At 45.4% G+C, this 19,040-nt stretch overlaps 1 protein-coding gene and 1 long non-coding RNA gene across 2 annotated transcripts; one reads left to right on the top strand and one right to left on the bottom strand.

Annotated features, from left to right (window-relative positions):
- The first annotated feature begins 1,314 nt into the window (after positions 1-1,314).
- Positions 1,315-7,428, top strand: LOC135400136 (uncharacterized). The gene is made up of 13 exons (XM_064631874.1): positions 1,315-1,438; positions 1,841-1,999; positions 2,785-3,073; positions 3,238-3,303; positions 3,363-3,419; positions 3,513-3,861; positions 4,236-4,400; positions 4,885-5,071; positions 5,129-5,374; positions 6,004-6,175; positions 6,264-6,406; positions 7,016-7,163; positions 7,248-7,428. Exons 1-13 carry the CDS (start codon positions 1,414-1,416, stop codon positions 7,258-7,260), a joined length of 2,019 nt encoding a protein of 672 aa, XP_064487944.1. The 5' UTR covers positions 1,315-1,413; the 3' UTR covers positions 7,261-7,428.
- Positions 7,429-9,074: 1,646 nt separating this feature from the next.
- On the bottom strand, positions 9,075-9,655 carry LOC135400147 (uncharacterized). Its single transcript, XR_010424538.1, has 3 exons — positions 9,594-9,655; positions 9,288-9,509; positions 9,075-9,140 (listed from the first exon to the last, which is right to left on the bottom strand). It is a non-coding gene; the product is annotated as an uncharacterized LOC135400147 (long non-coding RNA).
- Positions 9,656-19,040: the final 9,385 nt, after the last annotated feature.

The following is a 19,040-nucleotide window of genomic DNA, read 5'->3' on the forward strand; positions in this document are numbered from 1 at the left end:
CCGGAGACATGGGTAGGAAATGGTTACGAGAATGGTTGGCATCATTCGACAATTCATTTCATCAATTATCTTGGCTAGAAAATGTTCCTGTAATAAATAAACGAGTTTTTTCGATCAGCGAAACATCGGATGACGTCACTGTGACGAAGGCTTCAACAGGACCAATGCGAGGTCGGCGCACCGCCGGCGCCGCTCTCCCCATTTTCTCTCGGGGATATCGTCTGCTTTGTACATATGGCGTCGTGCATGTCTCTGTGTATGAAATAACCAATTTCCTCGAAAGTGCTGTGAGTTTCGCTCAGTGGTGAAATTGCAACATGTCTTCGAGTTCGGGAACACGTTGTAATGTTCCTGGCTGTAAAAAATCGTCTGGTGCGAACCCAGAATTGACATTTCACGGGGCCAAGGACAGAGACACGAAACGAAAGTGGGAAGCAGCAATCGCCGGCAGTCTTCCTGTCGTGGCAGAGGAACTGCATGTTCGGCACGTTTGTTCGTCGCATTTTGCCGACGAGGCGTACGTGGAATCAGACTTATTGCAATTCCGTATGGGACTGTCAGCCAAACGAAAGAGACTAAAGCCCGATGCTGTGCCCACATTGTTCGATGAGCAAATGGAAACCACCGACGTGCCGGATGAGCAGGTAAGCATTTGTTTTCGATTCATTTCGAATGAAGCCCTACAAAAGTGTGGTGTAGTGATATAATAGCTCACGAAGTGCCTCCATGTAGGCGATCGGGATCTAGGTGACTCAATGTAAACACACTACACTCGGAGTGTAATCACGTACAATAAAGGGGAGAGTATATCCTACCAGATGTCGGTTGTGCTGTTCGTCGTATATAACAAAAAGTACGTACGGAAGTACATTTTTTCACGCTCTATCCGCCGATTTCAGACATTTGTTTCTGCAAATGCGCGCCAGAAAAAGTACACATGAAACACCGCGACCGGCAGTGATGTACCAGACACTCCTAGCCCCGACCAGCACCCTACGTATTTTTTTTTGTCGACATCCCTCTATAACTTGCATTATTCAGATTCACTGTTTCTCCTGTGTCTTTCTTTGCTCATGTAACCCAGCATTTTTGTGAACTATAGCAACGTCATTTTTGTGAGCTAGTGAGAGCAAAGGAGGCAGCTTTCCAACAGAATAACAATTAGGCATTACAGTTTTATGCATCATGTCCCACATCAGGTGCTCAATTTCTGTCACAGGTGGAGAGAAGCGGCTTGATGGAATCTGCTTCAAGTGGTGAGTACAAGAAACTTCCATTAGGGAAGTCCGTGTTGTACGGTTAATGAAATGTGAATTCTGATTTACACTGAATGTTCATGTTGTGAAACCGGCAGCGTATGCAGGAGTATCAGCCTCTACAAGTGGTGCAAGTGGGAGTTCAGTTCTGCAGCACATGACAGCCACATCATCAGAGGATGGTATGCTTTCCAGTTCACCTATCACAGCTCAAACAATAAGACTGTAAATTATGTACCAAAAAAGAACTGTAAAAACAGACATGGTGGTTGCAGAGTTTTGCCTGAGGGTGACACTCTAGCATCTTACAATATAGGGTACACATATTTTGAAAAGGTGGATGCAAATAGTCCACCACCCATCTAGCAAGTCACGTTTTGCACTCAGTCCGATGAAAAAATGTGCCACACCTGAAACTTTTGTCCAGCACTAAGTGTAGCTGAGCCTACAGCAATGCAGCTTGTCTCAAGAAAATACAGTAATCAATAATGTGCCCATGATGACAATATTCATACTATACAATATATACTACAATACATATACTGACAATATATATATACTGTGTGTTTGCTTAATTTTTTAAGTTCTCGTCCTGGATGAGCTGCCCCTTCAGCCTTTGGTTCCATACCAGACTGTCAGCCAATATGGCTTTTTGTACACTTTGGTGCCACAGAAACAACGCTTGAAGGGTGGAAAGACGGCAAATAAGAAAACACAGACAGCTGTTCCCACTGCAACACTTGGTAATTATGCTTCAAAATGTATTGTGCTTCACAAATATGTTTGTGTTTCTTATGCAGTGTAACTATACGTAATGAATACTTTGGTTGCTTCCGTCATATTGCCTAACTGGTCAGGTGGAGAATTCCGTCATGAGTATATGAAATTATAAGCCAAAACACTGTTGCACTTATTATAAAGGAGCAGTAGTGACATTGAACCAAATTAACTGCTGTGTAAGCTTTCAAAGAAATTTGTGAGAAACATGAGCTCAACGTGCATTCGTATCCAGTGGCGTAGCCAGACCTCCAAGGTAGGGGGAGCTCGATACGAAGACTCGCCCTACTCTCCCCCCCCCCCCCACGCCGCTGATCCTGGGCGCGACAACATACACATACTCGTGCACGCCGCAAAATGCGGTTAAAAAAAACAGAACGAAAATAATTGACTTGGACGTGCACAATACTATTACATGTGCTATTACAATACTATTACATACAATACTATTACATGGCTGTCATGTCCAATGAGGTGGTGTCACGAGATTGGAAGGATTTTGAAAAGGTCATACTTTGAAAACCATTCAAGAGTGTTGCTTAGACGCCATGAACTGTAAGAACTTTCGCGATTGTCACACTGTCACCCCCCCCCATATATATACTATTTTCTCCTCGGATTTGCACGATTTCCGTGGGTCGGTCCGTGGCAGGTAGGGGGGGCTCGAGCCCCCCCTAGCCCCCCCGTGGCTACGCCACTGTTCGTATCATCCTTTTTTAACCATGTATGTTTTTCACTTGTGTGTATGCAGCCACTCAAACAGGCATCCTCATGCCAAGCAGGGGAACTCAGACAGCTGTAACCTTCCCACCCACTGGTGCACTCTCCTTTACATCCTCACAAGTTGCAGCAGAGTGTCCAGAAAGCAGTGGAGACAAAAGCGCAGCTGTTTCTTTAGCAGAGGCTTTGCTGCCACATGATGACGCAGCACAGCTTTGTGTTGTCCCACTGGAGCATGCTAGCCTTTCGACGTCACCGCCTGGTGGCCGTACCTCTACTCCAGTGCCTGTGGACTTAGACACGACGGGTGTGTCCACATGGTATGGGCAGTATTTTCTTTTTCAACATGTATTCAGCTTTGTTGTTATTTCTGGGAACTTTGTTTGGATTGGTGTACATAAAAATGACACTGTGGCATTGTCTCAGCAGAGATGAAAAGCGCTTGTGATGAAGGCAAATTAATCTGTTTCACTTGTGCGTACAGCCCACCTGACCCAAAGGATGTGACATTCCAGTTGTCTGAAACCGCAGAAAGCTCAGACACTGAAGAGTAAGCTTGAGATCATGAGGTAAATAGAAACTTTGAGAATTTGTTTTCTTTTCTTGCAGTGAAGGAGACAAGATGTTGCAACCACGAGGGCTTTCGAAATCTCGTGGGCATCAAACGTAAGTGAAATATTTTGAAATATTTCTCAAAGCTTGTTCAAGACGCTGGTAGCATAATAATCTAAGAATTAAAAATTTTGGTTGGTTTTCCAGACCAAATCCAGATGAGCGATTTTTCCTGGTGGCAGAATCCAGTTTGAAAGAGCTGCTAACCCAGTGCCCCTATTGTGGGACCGATGATGTTGACATCAACACCACAACAAGGGGGACATGCTTGAAAGCTGTCATGCGTTGCAAGTGTGGGAGGGAACGGTCTTGGCACAGCCAACCTTGGCTGGGGGGCCGACCTCTGGGGAACGTCCTGGTCTGCTCTGCAATCCTCTTCTCAGCTGTGAACATCTCAAAAGCATTTAGGATGTTTGAGCTTATGAAGATGGCAACACTTACAATGTCTCAGTACTTTCGAACGCAGAAGGAGCACCTCTTTCCTGCTGTGAATGATGTGAGTCCTGTGACGTGACGTATGACTTTGCTGTGACATGCCACACAGAGTGGGATAAAAGGGGCACGTGATATGTTTGCGTTGAGTGTATGGCCCCGATTTTTCCTGCTGCTTAGATTATTGGCTGTGCCTTGAGTTCCCTCAGCAAATAGTCAAAGTAAAAAGTAGAAAGAACAACTATTTTTCTGTGATTGTGCTATGATCGTATAGTAAGAACCTCCTTTGGAGGTGCTTCAATCAATTGCAAATGCAATGCTGTAGGGCAGGCAGTCTAGTACGGTTTTGGCTTTACCACTATTTCTCTGACAATCATGGGTCATCTAACATGTGTACCCAGGGTTCCTCAATTTGCACTCATCCGAAAATGTTTTTAGGTCTACCTCATGAGACAAGCAGAGATCCTTGACCAGCTTCGGCCACTGCCCCTGACCCTTGCCGGGGATGGCAGGTGCGACTCACCCGGCCACACTGCATTGTATGGCACCTACACGCTTCTGGAGACTTCAGCCAACCGTATCGTGCACTTCGAGTTGGTTAAGGTACCTCAAGTTGTTTTGTGGACACCAGAAAAGTTTTGTGACAAAAGTTATCATGGATAAAAAAGCACCTACAATAGAAGAGCTTGGTCATGTTACATTCTAATTTGGGAATTCAAAAGTGACTCGCTTTTGCCTAATTGTCTAATGTGAAGTGTGGATACAGCAGGCTGTAGTAGGACGAGACTAAAGTGCCCCCAGGCAAAACTTAGAATGCACATATGAAATGCTACATTCAGTGACCATCACTTATTGTAGTGCAATAGCATGGACGACAGGAAAGACTGTCTATAAATCAAGCTTAGTCAAAACGATTAATTACTATCTATTACAGAGTATTCACTCGTAATGAAATTACTCACAAATTGCTTGGAAAAATTAATAAATTACTTGTCGCATTACTCACAAAAGTATCTGATTAATAGTATGGCAATTCGTTGTAGTGCCTCACATACAATGTCTGACCCTGACCTTTCCTCCTATGCAGTCTACTGAGGTCAGCAGCAGCAATGCAATGGAAGCCTATGGTTTACAGAAATGCCTCGCCTTTCTCGAGGTACACGACATGACTGTGGACACCTTGGTCACTGACCGCCATTCTGGCATCAAAGCCATGCTAAGGCGACTGTGCCCACACATAAAGCACAGATTTGATGTGTGGCATGTTGTCAAAGGTGAGTGGTGTAATTTTCTGGAGGGAGTTTTATGTCACACGTGATAACATCCAACAGGAGTCAAGAAAAAGCTCTTGGCTCTCAGTCGCTCAACGAAACACCAAGTTGTGCAGCTCTGGATTGATAGCTTGACGAGACATGCTTATTGGTGTCCGCGTACAAGCGGGGATGATGGGGACCTATGTCTTGCAAAGTGGGTGTCAGCAGTTAACCACATTGTTGACATCCATGAGCACGACAACCCATTGTACCCGATTTGCTACCACGGCGCACTTTCTGAACCACGACAATGGCTCAGAGAAGGTAAACACTGACATTTTGCAGTTTGTAAAACATTATATACAGAGTAGCGAAGTAATAAAAGTTTTCCTTACTGACACTTATGGGTGAAATACACCACAAATTCCAAACTCATACAACAAAATTAACACAATTGAAAACAGAAAAAAAAATATGTTGCACACCTTATACTGCAGCCTCATTCCCATTCTCTGATCCACGATCTCAGTGGTGGTAAGATCTTGAGTATTATTTATCTCTTATTCTTTACGCAGTAAATTCTTTCTTCTGCCTTCAGCAAGGGGACAAGAGAGACCAATTGGTTTAAAATTTACTGAAATGAAATGTGAACATAGGCACACACAATGATCCTTTCTTGCATCAAGTAATTATTGTGAGTACTGCGTGCCAATAAGGATAAACTTTTATATGTGGCTCTCCTGTATTCATATTAATGTATCGGTAGTTGTTATTGAAAGCACTGTTATCCAGCACATGCCCCTTTTTTTATTTCTTTTTTGCCTGTAGACAACTGCAGATTATCAGTTTGTCGTTCGCAGTATATTTGAAATTATCACTGCAGAAACGTAGGGGCTGTAACCTTTCAGTGTACATGATGAACATTTCAAGTACCTGACAACACACAATTGTAGACACAGAGACGTACAGGCGAGTCCAGGACATCCTGTTGTCACCTGCACTCCTGAAGGATATCCCATTCCTGTCCTCACAAGAGCAGACATATGGATTGGAGGCCTTCCACAGTGTCCTCATCCACTTCCTGCCGAAGTCCTACGCTTTTTCTGACGAGGGGATGGTGGCTAGGTATGAAGCGTATGGACCCACGAGCTAGGAGCCAAGTCCAGCACGGTGACAAAGGGTATAATAAGAATGTAATGTTCTCCACTTGTAGGACACAGTTGGCGATCATCCACTTCAACGAGAATGCAGACCGTGTCCAGTTGGAGAGGGAAGGCGCGAAGCAGTACCGTCTCAAGGCATTGAAGGTTAAGAAGACGTGGGTGGCTGTACCTCTGAAGGAGAGTGCTAGATATGGTATGTGCTGGTTGCATGCATCATGAATGAATCTATGTTGCAGTCGTTGAGTTTTAGTTTTATTTATTTGCCAACAAATTACCACACTCCCCAGTTACACCAACGCTGGGTAACTTTGAACCGAGATCAAGGGTTGCTAAAACGTAAAGTTAACACACAATTCTTTCTTTACAAATGCTAGATGGTCATGTGATGAACGTTTCAGTGACAATGACTCTTTTTAGTGATGAACAGTTATGTGTTAAATTCAAGTTAAGGGACCAGAGATCTTGGTTGAAATGTAAATTGACGTTGGTGAAACCGTGCCTTCGCAACTTTCAGACAAGTGAGATAGGAGTAGTATGGGAAAGGAACCTTCCTGAAATCCACTGTACATGTTACAAATATTGAGTTCCACAGTGAGATCAAATATTCAAATCTAGTATTAATGTCAGATCATTGGGCAAGGAATATCCCTCTGTCCATAAACACTTTGCTTCACCATTACCTATTTTTGAATTATTCAGCTGTGAGTGTCTCATCAAACATCCCGTTCAATGGGGAGCAGGGCAATTTTCAGTGCATTGATCAGATAGTTTTCGTGCCAACTCCCATCTTCTTATTGGATAGGTTATGCATCAGCCTTGATTGCTGAGGTGCTGACACGCATTCAGGAGCACAGAAGGGAGTCTGGAGCTGTGGCAGCTCTGCCAACGCGGTCATCAACATATGGTGAGAGGCCAAGCCTTACAGAAGCAGTCGTGAAGCATCAGGCAAGGTTTGTGCACACTTTTCCTACCATATATTGCTCACATACTGTCATGGCTTGATGTTGTTATATATTGTGAATTTTTATTTTTAGGTTCCAGAAATGAGGCTCCCACCTGCATCACACACTGAACGTTGAAACTAAGCTAAAAAAAGGCCCTTTTCAGGGCCACCACAAGGTTTATGCAGAGACAAGCGTTGCGTTATGAACCCACCAAAGTGCACATTATTGTTTTTGGTCCAGCTGCATACACTTTTCTGAATTGTGTTGCTGATTCAAATGAACTGCTTTTTTTTTAAATTCCTTCTGTGGCTATTAATAGCATCTAATGAACTATATGCGCACCTGTGTGACTTTTATTGGAATTCCAGTTACAATTTCAGCGCACAGAGGACACACTAAGGATTCAAGAATATGGTGGTATCGGGCTCCGATATGCATATGATGGTAAGTTTTTTATCTTTGTCTTAAATCTGTGTTTTTACTTTTTTCAGCACATCGAGCTCGCACTGCTCGTATGGAAGAAAAGATCCTGTTACCATCCTGTCAACATGAACCATAATGCCAGCTCCCTACATAGCAACTGAAAATATAGCAAGAATGAGGAAATAAAATGTACTAAATACAATCAGTTCTTGTTCGAAATGTTTAATATATGGATCAGGTTCAGAAAGCTTCCATATACACAAAACTGTGGCAATACACACACCGGCAATAACTCTACCCTCCATTTAGAAATAAAGCATAAATCTAGGCTAAAGGAAAAAAAAGCATAAGATTTTTTTTCTTTGTAAACATAGGTGAAAAACATCGTACAAAAGAAACCTCGCTATGGTGAAGCTGGATACACTATTCAAAATGTGTATTGCACCAGTACTTGTCCTCATTGTGGTTTGTACTTCCAAATGATTCTCAATGAAAATTGTTTACACATTCCAGTATGCGACCTAAGTCTGTACACTGCTCTTGAAGTGAAAAAAAGGGTCCAAACCTTCGGAACTGTGCATGCACATATATGACGTACAGTATGACCTGCTCAATAATTTGTGACTTCGCTCTGCAACATTTCTTCACCATGTGTGGTTATGGAAAGCAAACATCATGGAGGTGAAAGATGGAAGTCACTGAAAAGGTTGGCCAGCAGTAGGACCCAAACCCACATCTTCTGGATTACTGTGACTGGTTTGTCCCTTCAGATGACGCACCCTGGAAGTCGCTGAGAAGGCGTGTTAGCTCAATTGGTAGAGCCCTGGACCGGTAATCCAGAAGATGTGGGTTCGAGTCCTACAGCCTGGCTAACCTTTTCAGTGACTTCCATCTTTCATCGTTAATTTCTTAGGCAACTTGAGGCCTTGTATGTGATTATCCCTTCTATGTTGTTCCAGCCTCAGAACATCAGTTCTCTCTTGATCATGGAGGTTTTGATTGTGTATACAGTTACATCTTCTAATAGCAAAGCACCTTACATGAACATGCGCAAACAACAATGACACTGATGAGTCCTAAAATGAAAGCGTATATAATTAAAGCTCTAACGTGTCCAGAAATTATATTTAAAGCGAGCGACAAAAGAGAAACGACCGCTACTTTTCAGCTACTTCACTAAGAAACAGGTGCTGCTAGTGAAGCAGTACCTGTTTCTTCAGTAAGAAACAGGTAATGCTTCCACTAGCAGCTCCAGTTTCTTGGTGAGGTAGCTCAAAAGTAGCACTCGTTTTAGATAAAACCTCTGGACACGTTAATTAGAGCAAACACCCTGCTGCACGAGTTGAATTTGAAAGGTGTTATGAAAAGTGAAGTATGTTACAACATATGACACATGGGAGATATGCCTGGTGTTACTCGTAGTATCCCGTATATGAAACTGACGGGAACAACGTCCTAATTCTTCGAACAGCACATCCTGGAATCTGCCTTCGGTTTCTTATCCCAAGGTATCCATGAATCCATGTTGTGAACGCGCAATACGCGCTGTATCGGAGACGTCTGTGTGAAACAATAATAAAGGAGACAAAATATTGATTTGCTTGACTAAGAGCAGCAAACTTTTAGTAACACACATCCATGTGCTCGAAACGAAAGTGGCACGAAATCACGACATTTACGACGTATGAGAAGTTTTAGACACAGTACCTATTGTCAGATGGCTCGAGAACACGCATGCGACGGTCGTCGCGGCAAAACACTGGTGCATAAACAACCAGGAGCTCCCTCCGCAGACAAATGTCATTGAAGAGTGGGTGATCGGTGATACAATTGACCCCGGCACCCTCACAGACAGCCGACACCCGATCAACAGAACTGCAGCACCGGCGTTCATCGGGTTCCACTGGACTGCAGCGAGTGCAGAGGCATCTGTCATTTCCAAGTGGACAAATGTCAAAATGCTTAACAGTGCACAATCATCATGAGATATGATATGATCGGGATATGGCGTACCTGAAAGTGTCGTCGCTATCGGACGGCTCGCTTTCACTGGCTGCACCTTCACCTGCAGCACGACCTGCAGCGGGGTCAAGTGGTAGAGGGTCTGTGGAATAAGGGTCGTCGTCGAGCACAATTTCTTCGGAGCTGTAGTCCTCAGAATCGCTTGGACGCGACGCGACGTCACTTTCGTATTCCGACGATTCCGACATTACGCTTGGTGTCTGCTGGCCGCCTCGCATCCAGATGCCCCGCGGCCCCACCGATCAGCTGTGCGGGAAGAAGCGCTCTCATTGGCGCTGTTGAGCGTGACGTTATCAAGGCGTTGTGGAGAGACGGTGGAGAGGGACCTCATTATGCGTCGTCTGCTCTCTCGATGTATTTCATTAGATTGCTCAGCATATACGCGACCTATTCACTTGGGGTTTTCGCTGCCCTTGTCAGAGGGCACTGAGAAATATTGTGGTACTGAAGTTTCGGAATCGACCGAGATGGATGCGATAGTCCCTTTAAGGAAGAGCGCGGGCGGTGCGGCGAGGATGCTCAAGTGGACTTAGTGAAGGTGTGAAGGAAGAGAACTGGATGAACTAAAGAACTAAACGATGCCGCGGGACGTTTTGAAGCACTCGCAAGGTCTGCCGTTGCCCGTCAGAGAAGGTGCTAGTCCACAGCGCATGCGCTTAAGAAAGAGCGCGGGTGGCGCGGGGAGGGAGAGCTTCGAGCGGACTGTGTGAAGGAAGAGAACTGGATGAACTAAAGAACTAAACGATGCCGCGGGTCGTTTGGAAGTACTCGCAGCGCCTGTCAGAACTGTTACGCGTCCACGACGCATGCGGTTAAGGAAAAGCGCGGGGAAGGAGAGCCAGCAGAGCGGCTTTGAACGCCGTATGGATTGAAGTACTGTGGGCAAGTGAACTATATGAACGGCGAACGCTGAACAAGAGTAAATCATTTAGAACTGCTTGCGCTGAGATCGCTCTGAGCTCCTTCTCGCAGTTGTGGACTGCTAGTGGCGCCGTTATGTTCTGACTTCTAGCTGACTGCTTGTGACTGGCACGCCCTGGAGCGGGCACGCTATTTTTGCGGCAATACACTGCAAGCTTCCCAATTTTTCCTCCACAACGCTAGACGTTGTACTTTTCTTCAAGCTCTCTCATGCATTTGAATGACGACGGCACCTTGCATATTGATCTGTGCATTACTTTTCTCGTTAAAAATATACATAGAAAATTAAAGCAAAATAAAAAAGCGACCTGAAAGATTACGTTTGCTATGTTGATGTTCTCCAACCTTTGGAAAACTGAATTGTAACATCATTTTGTTGTATCTCTCTTGGTCGAGCCACTTTAAAGTTTGGGACTATATTACTTGATTGTGTTTAATTGCGAACAGGTGAACGAATGAACTATTCTTTTAGACAGTTCAGTGGAGTGAACTGAACTAAATGAATTAGTTCACAAAAGTGAACTGACTTGCCCATCACTACTTCGGACACTGACCGGCTGACAAAGGTATAGGACCGCGCAGTACTTTACACATGATTGCTCATTGCTTTACTCATCAACTACGGCGACCGTATGTACTACACACCGCAATTTATGTAATGCGATATAAATTACATCAAAGCATGCGATATTATCTCCATTTGTTATCTCTTAACGATAAGCCACCCGACGTTTCGTTGAGCAACGAAACATCGGGTCGCTAAGGGATACAGAACAGGATGAATAGAACAGCACTTTTCTATTCATCCTGTTCTGAATCCCTTAGTTGTCACAGTCACATCATAACTACTGCTTATTGCTTGCTATTTTCAAGAAATGAGACGCCATGTAAGAACCGAAGGAAGTGTGTTTCGGAAACGCACTGCTCCTTTTAGCCCGTACAGCCTGTATGTATACATCTCGCACTGGTTTTATTGTACACTCCATCAGATCAGACTAATAAAATATCTGTATATGTAACCTGCTTGTTGAATGGAAGAGCGTCGCTAAAGTTGGAACTAAGAACGACAAAATAAAACCTGCAATAAAATAACCATTACAGCGTCCTTGTTCCCCAAATATTCACCAGCTGAACGCGTGAAAGTGCGAGTAGTCAGACACCAATACTGGTGTTCGAATTTTGCAAGGTAAAGACTATAAATTATGGAACAGCTTCGTTCGCTGCAGAAAATATCAGCGGCGCTCGGCATGTATCATGATAACTGATAACAGCGAGACGATGTCCTTCTGGAAATGATAACGAATGGTTATCCTGAGGTTACGGGGGTAACCCTGAATGCTGTATCAAAACAGGACGGTATACACTGACTACGTAGCATAAAAGGTGGTGGCGACTGAGCGACCTGCCTGCCTGTCTGGCGGCACATGTTGCTCGGGCGGGGGTGGGGGAGCGTTCTGGACCGACTTCCTAGGGAACTGTGCTGACATTTGTCCTACAGTGTTTGAGGAAAGCCCAGCCTCAGACAGCACAGCTTGTGCCCAGATTCGAACCCGGGTCACCTCCCAGTCTCGGCATGGTATGTCAGCATAAAAGGGCACCTCACATTCTAACACACAGTAACCCCCAGACCCAGGAGGTCACCGCAGGTTCAGCATCGTTCGCGGAGTGGCCCGGATTTGACCCCGTTTGGGGTTGCTGGTTCTGCTGGAGCTATCTTCCGAAGTTTGGACGGCTTTGGTAGGAGGATGCCTGCTCCTGAGCACTAAAGTCATGAAAGTTCTCTCTCTCTGTCTCTCTCTTTTTTTTATTCGTCATGATGTACTTGGGGAACTTGGCTGCTCTGTCTTGGCGTCCATGAAAACAACAGGTCATTGCTCAGCATGGAGCGAAGACTAGGGCCGTATTCCCAAACCACCCGCAACTTTGCCCTCAGGGAGCCCGTAGCCCAGGGTCCCTTGAGGGCGAACATCCCCTCAGGGCAGCATGCGTTTCTCAAAAGTAAACGTGCACGCCCTCAGCGAAGGGCTGGCCGTCGGGAGGCTCGAAGGGGATTCGGCCCGATTCCTCGTAGAACGAAGCAAAAACGCATGCGCAGGAGCGCGCTTCATTTCCGCTCATGTCAGTATTCAAATGTTGTACAACTGTTGGATATTGCGGATATGATATGTACACATCTCACCATCGTCTCCTTATGTGTGTGTGTGTGGTACTAAACGGCCAGATTGTAACAATCACTGAATAGGCGGACAAGGGAAGCCAGGATTGTCCGTGCCCCTATTGATGTTCAGTATAGTCTCTAGTGTTCATGCACACGCCCCCCCCCCCCCCAACTTATCTTTCTTTCAATTCATATTCGTCGTACCGCACAAGGTGGTTTTCCCAGTCACGAATTCGTCGAACCGTCACTACGGCAATACCACCATGAGTGTATAACGCTCGAATCGCACGACGCGATCCACAAATGCACATGTCATCCATGTTTGTTTAGAGGCGAGCGTCCCTCAGGGAGCGTACAGTGAGCTCGCGAGCTCACTTGGCTGGCGCGTGCCCTTGGGGCGCCCCTTGCAGATACCGGCGCTTTGGGAAACAAAATTCTCCTCCCTCAGGGCTAGAGGTTACATGGGGAGCTCTCAGGGTTGGTTGGGAATACGGGGGATAGTGTATAAACCCTGTTCTGAAATCGTAAGCAAAAGCGTTTCCTTGTACGGCGAAGGTATAAAAGAGACAGAGTGTTCCTACCGGATGTGACTTCCTATCTAAACAGCATGTCACCTTCCACTACCTCTTTAGTACGATGTTCGTCACAAATACATAGTACACCGCTACTATTGCTTGTCAAACGACGAGATTACATATGTTATGAGGTAAATAAGGGGATGTTCTTCAGCTTGCATAATTTGCTGTCAAGAATTGACTTAGGTATCTGATTCATTTTCCAAATACTCTGCATCTATTAGTACATGTCGCTGTTTTCGGAAACGGCGGCTAAAACAAAATTTCAGCATGCGTATGGAACGATCTGTGTGACTTTCATAGCGTGTATCACGATGGTCAGTCTTTAGCGCCCAAAACTTTATACATTGTGCACCAGTGTATCACTGCATTATGCGACAAGCGCAGTTATGTTGAACTGTACAACAATGGGGTGTAAAAAAATCCTGCAGTCAAAATTTTAGCAGTCTTCCACAATGTGCCAAAACAGAAGATAAGCCGAGTGACCTTTCCTTTGAATGCATTGAGACGCTGCCTTTACCACAACATTCCAAACGCGAACTCGTCCGTCGGTCGTAATCATATCTGCGAAGCGTGACGTATCAGCACGCCCACATTTTTTTCCTCTCTCCCCGTATATGCCATGGATTGCTTCAATTTCGCCCATCCCGGGAACTCCCTGGCGCTCCCACGTGTTCTTTGCACATGGGGTCACGTGGCCGTGAGGGCGCAAGAAGCGGCAGCGAGCAGAGCCCTTGGTAGGTACCTATCGGCAGGCCCGTCGTCATGACCCGGTTTCAGTCGCCGTTCAGCACGCCATTCATTCTACCTCACCATAGTGGGCGTAGCTGGCACATTTTGAAGATATAGCAGGATAACATTTCTTTAGAATGGTATAGCATGCTCCTGTGGAACCACACAACACGTGATACACCCCAAAAAGTCACTCGGAAACGTGTTAAGGCATATTCATAACACGCCATGTTGTCATGCCAGCTATCATGGTGACGCTCGTACCACCTCCGCTTGCTGGACTTCTTTTGGTGGTACTTTTCCTGTGGGAAGCGGAAGAATCGTACACCAACATTGCCTTGAACGTTCCGGCAGTCGATGACCCAACACATTACAGGCATTGCGAAAAAAAAAAGAAAGCTTCGCCAAGTCGCATAACAGCCTACACCGCACGTTGACCGCACAGAAGAAGCAATGATGCTTTCATGCCAACAAACATGGCGGCCGCCGCCTGGGCATGCGGAGACGCGCACCCAGAAATGGTCCGTTCCCATAAGCAGCTAGGCATTTTCTCCGCAAATCAAGTAATACTTTCGTCGGTTGGATTGATTGACTTTATTGTCGTGCGCTTCACTTAACCGCTTATTTGGCCTTGTGCTTATTTTTGTTTTTGTTTTCTACGAGTGGGTGGGAGGTTGTTTATGGGAGTAGCCACATTCCTCCAAATCATGAACATCAATTTCTTGATTTTCCGGCATAATAACCGACACCATCGAATATGTATGTTTAGCAGCCACAGACCATGTTGACGCAAAAGGGCATTCATCGAAACGGTCTTACTTCTACCACTAAAATATTCTACAACGTCCAAGTTCTAGCGGTACCAAATATTTTGATCCGTATGTTCTGATTTTCCACGAATAGTAGAAGCATATTTATTGTTTTGGCATGAGTTGATGGCATGTTTTGAGGTGTCTGACAAATGACGTCTTGAAATATGGGGCACTATCAATCAACCAAGCGCTATCTGTCATCCTATCCTACATGGCAGATGCAATCGTGGGTGGCAAGTTAATTGGATTAGATTAATTCAAATGGATGTCACTTGTGATGTGCAAAACTGGTATATTTTTCTGCCATTTTGATGAACGGCACAAGGACTGCCCAAGGCATGTCGAGAACTTCCATCTGCCATCCGGCCGTTATACATGTACCGCTGCCGTCAGAACCACCTGCTAGTACAGATCCGGATGTTGGTACAAGTTTTAAATTTAACGACATAACTAGTAGAGGCAAGAGTATAATCTCATAATTAAATTTAAATTCAAAGTTGTATGGGCGAAGTAGCGTTTTGGTTATGTCGTTGACCGCGGTGTTCACGATGCCTAAGAGCAACGACAAAACATGTTATATTCGCATAGATATCGATAGCGGAGTATAAATTAAAACTGATTTTCAAGATATTTATAAGGAGATGTAGATTTGCTGCGTAAAATTAGAGCAGTTTGTAAATTCCGGGAACAATGTCAGGATTTTATCGGTTGGATTGATTGATTTCTTTGTGTGTGCTTTACTGAGATGCTTACTTCGCGTTGAGCTTTTTTTTTTCTTTTTTTTCGGATGGGGGAGGGGGCAGGTTCTTTATGGGAGTAGCCGAATTCATCGTGTGGTGAATTCAATCCCTGCCCTTTATTATTGTTGATTATCATCAACATCAACATCAGTTTGTTGATTGATTTGCGGTATAACAACGGATACCATCGACGCTGTACGTTTAGCAGCCACATACCGTCTTGACCAACAAGGACATTCATCGAAACGTTCATACCCTATATGATGCCCTTATTCTCCCTCCTAGGTCCATAGCTAGCTCTCCTGCTTGATGCACTCCCTCCTAGACAGATACGGTTTCCCCTCAGAGTTTTCTTCTGCTGTTCGGAATATCTCCAGCTCCCACACCAGCAGCCTTTTCTTTAACGGACGGGAAGGACCTCCTTTCAAAGTGGCTTGTGGCGTTCGTCAGGGATGCCCAATGTCTCCTTTGCTGTTTGCCCTAACGATAGATGTGTTTGTGCGCCATGTCCTCGCGCACGGAGGCATTCGCGGCCTCCCGATGCCGGATAGTGGATCAATGAAAGTGTCTGTCTACGCGGATGATGTTACACTGTTCTTGCGTGATGCGGCGTCGATACGCAATGTCTGCGAAGTGTTTCGATGTTATTCGGTGCTTTCGGGTGCCCAGCTAAACGAATCCAAGAGCAGGTTGGTGACTTTAGGCTCCTTCACCTTACCTGCCCACTGCCCATTCTTGGTGTTGTTTTCGACAGCCGAAGGGTCCAGGTGTCGAACTGGGAAAATGCCATAGTAGCAGACCGAGCAAAGGTGGCGTCAGCACAGTTTTTTTCCTTCAGCTTCTCTGAACAGAGTTACTTTATCAGGTCCATTCTTTATGCCCGTCTCTGGCACTTGGGACAGGTTCTCCCTCTCCGTTCCAGAATCGTCATGCGACTGAACACGATTCTGTATTCTTTGTTCTGGTCCGGAAAGCAGGCCGTTATTAATCGCTCAACCCTGCGACTTCTGGTGTCGCTGGGTTGCTGGAGTATCCCAGATCTTTCAGTCGCCTGCGAGGGCCTAGCACTGAAGCTCCTCCTTCGGGTGCTCCGGGATACGGAGTGTCCAGCAAACGCTTTAGCTGTTTACTTTTGCTCCACTCTGGTGCGCTTTCTGCCAGGCCTTCCTTCATTCACAAACTGTGTTCGTGCTGGGCAACCTCTTCAGCTGCAGAGCTCACTCGTAACCCTCTTTCGCAAAGTCGAGCTCTCTCTCCGTGGCAAGGATATCTTAGAGGTTCCCGCGGTGCCTATATCAGAGCGTGTGACCCTCAGCAATAACGAGGCACGGGGTCGACTTCGAAACATACGCATTCCTGTTTGTAATGGCATGTTCAGCGACCTTACTGGAGAATCGCGGGATTTCATGTGACAAGCTTGGTGGAATGCGCTGCCTACCCTCGAGCGACTTCGTCGAATGGCTGTCACAGCAACCTCGTTGTGTTGCTTCTGTCGTCAAACGGAAACCCTCCACCACGTATTCTACCAGCGCCCGGTCTCAAAGTCTTTTTGGTCGCAAGTATAGCGCGCTGTCTTTCTTACGTTGCCCCTTACAGTGGGAGGCGCTGCGTGTTGCACCGCGGACTCCAACCCACCGCCTCTCCAGATTAGCAACCTTTTTTGATTTTCACGTTCTATGCGGGCGCGCAACAGGGCGCTCGTAAAGCACAGGTGGTTCCTCCTAATCCGTGGAGAAGTCGCCAAACATCGTGCCGCGGTACGAAACTTTGTGACTGAAGAATTACATTATATGGGACCGGAGGCTTTTTCTTCCACGTGGCAGGCTGAAGATGTTTTCGTAGTTAAAGGGACCGAAAAGTGAAAAATAACCCCCATATTTTTGCCCACTGTCGTGCACAACATCGTTGTTTGATAAGATACAGAAAGCATTACTTCTCAATTCCGCGTATTTTTTACGTATAAATATTTTGAAGATTGCCGGAACATGGACGGTGCTGCCAGCGAACGGCGAAAAAGAGCAACTTGGGTTTCAGGTCCAAGGCTCCCAGGGATTGGTCAACCCTTACCACGTGAGAGTTAATTTTTTAGAGAACAAAGCTGACGCACACTATCTTACAGCTAAACGCAATTTTAAAAATGACGCTCACTTCCATAGCTTTTACGTTATCAAAGAATTCAGCTACTTCGCCGCTACGAGCTACGATCCGCCGCGCCATCTGCAAGGCCGTCTGTGTTATCGCGTTTATTGTTTACGTCGTGGGTTGTCGTGTTGGCCGCACGAAGGGAAGTGAATGACATGTTCGTGGTTGTTGTGTCAATTATTCGAGAGACCTACATATGGCTGGTGTAGTTTTGGTGTTCGGGGATGCAAAAATCATGAGAGAAACTGATGTTCTGAGGCTGGAACAACATAGAAGGGACAGATACAAACAAAGCCTCGCATCTTTCATCGCAAAAATCATGTTCACCATCGGCGGCGGTCGTTTTCTACCACAAGATTCAACAGGAGAGTGCGCGAAAACGAATGTAGTTCGAAACACTCGGTTATTAGATGTAGCACTCGTGCCGTGTGTGCTGAGCTCATTTGCTGCCGATGACTACGAAGATGCCGTAGAAGGCGAATTGCGAAGACGTCCGAAGCACACTGATGCTCAATACCCATTGATTTTGCTTCACCGAGGTGACGAGTTCAACACAACGTCTTAGGTATGTACAGGCGTCACACATGTATAAATTATAATATAGCGACGACGTATTCAATTTAACTTATGTTATCCTACTTGTCCCGTACTCAACATTTTATAACATCAACAAATTTAATTTTAGGGGCCTTCCAGTGTTGAAGTGGCGCAAAACTGTTTGTGTGTCTGTGATCCAGGCACTCAAGTTGACAAAGCAGGTATGCAAAGTCCACAGATTGAAGCACTAGATTTGTTACGTGTTGCAGACTTTGTGACATTTTTTTGAGTCTTTGGACAGGTGCAGAACATTAGTATGACGTCAACAAGGGGAGAAGAAACCGATGAGAACTACTAGCTTGTTTGAAGGGTGCAAGAATACTTCCTGTTGAGATGTAGTCATGACTTTATGACTAAGAAACGCTAATTAATTTTCTATAGATGCATCCTCTACACTTGAATGCCCAGTGAAACAGCAAACGTTCGTGGTCTTTGAAGCCCCACTACTGGAATTGTTCAATGTGTGTCAGAGCTACAGTGTGAAGGTTACCACATCATATTGGTCCTAAATTTGCAGGGTTCCCCTATCTCAGACGCAACTGTCATTTCGCTTTATTGCTCTTCCGATCCTACCTTCTCAGAGATTAATGTGGTTCACCATACACTGCATGGGCACTGCCTTTCTCTATACTCATGCTTTCAGTTTCTTGTTCTGTTGAATAAATCTTCACTTGAGTTTGCAGCCATCACGCTGTCTACTGTGTTTGCCCCTCATATATATTGATGTGCTGTAACGGTATAGCACATCAACATGCAAACAA

Source organism: Ornithodoros turicata, chromosome 1, assembly GCF_037126465.1.
Source record: "Ornithodoros turicata isolate Travis chromosome 1, ASM3712646v1, whole genome shotgun sequence".
Taxonomy (NCBI): Eukaryota; Metazoa; Arthropoda; class Arachnida; order Ixodida; family Argasidae; genus Ornithodoros; species Ornithodoros turicata.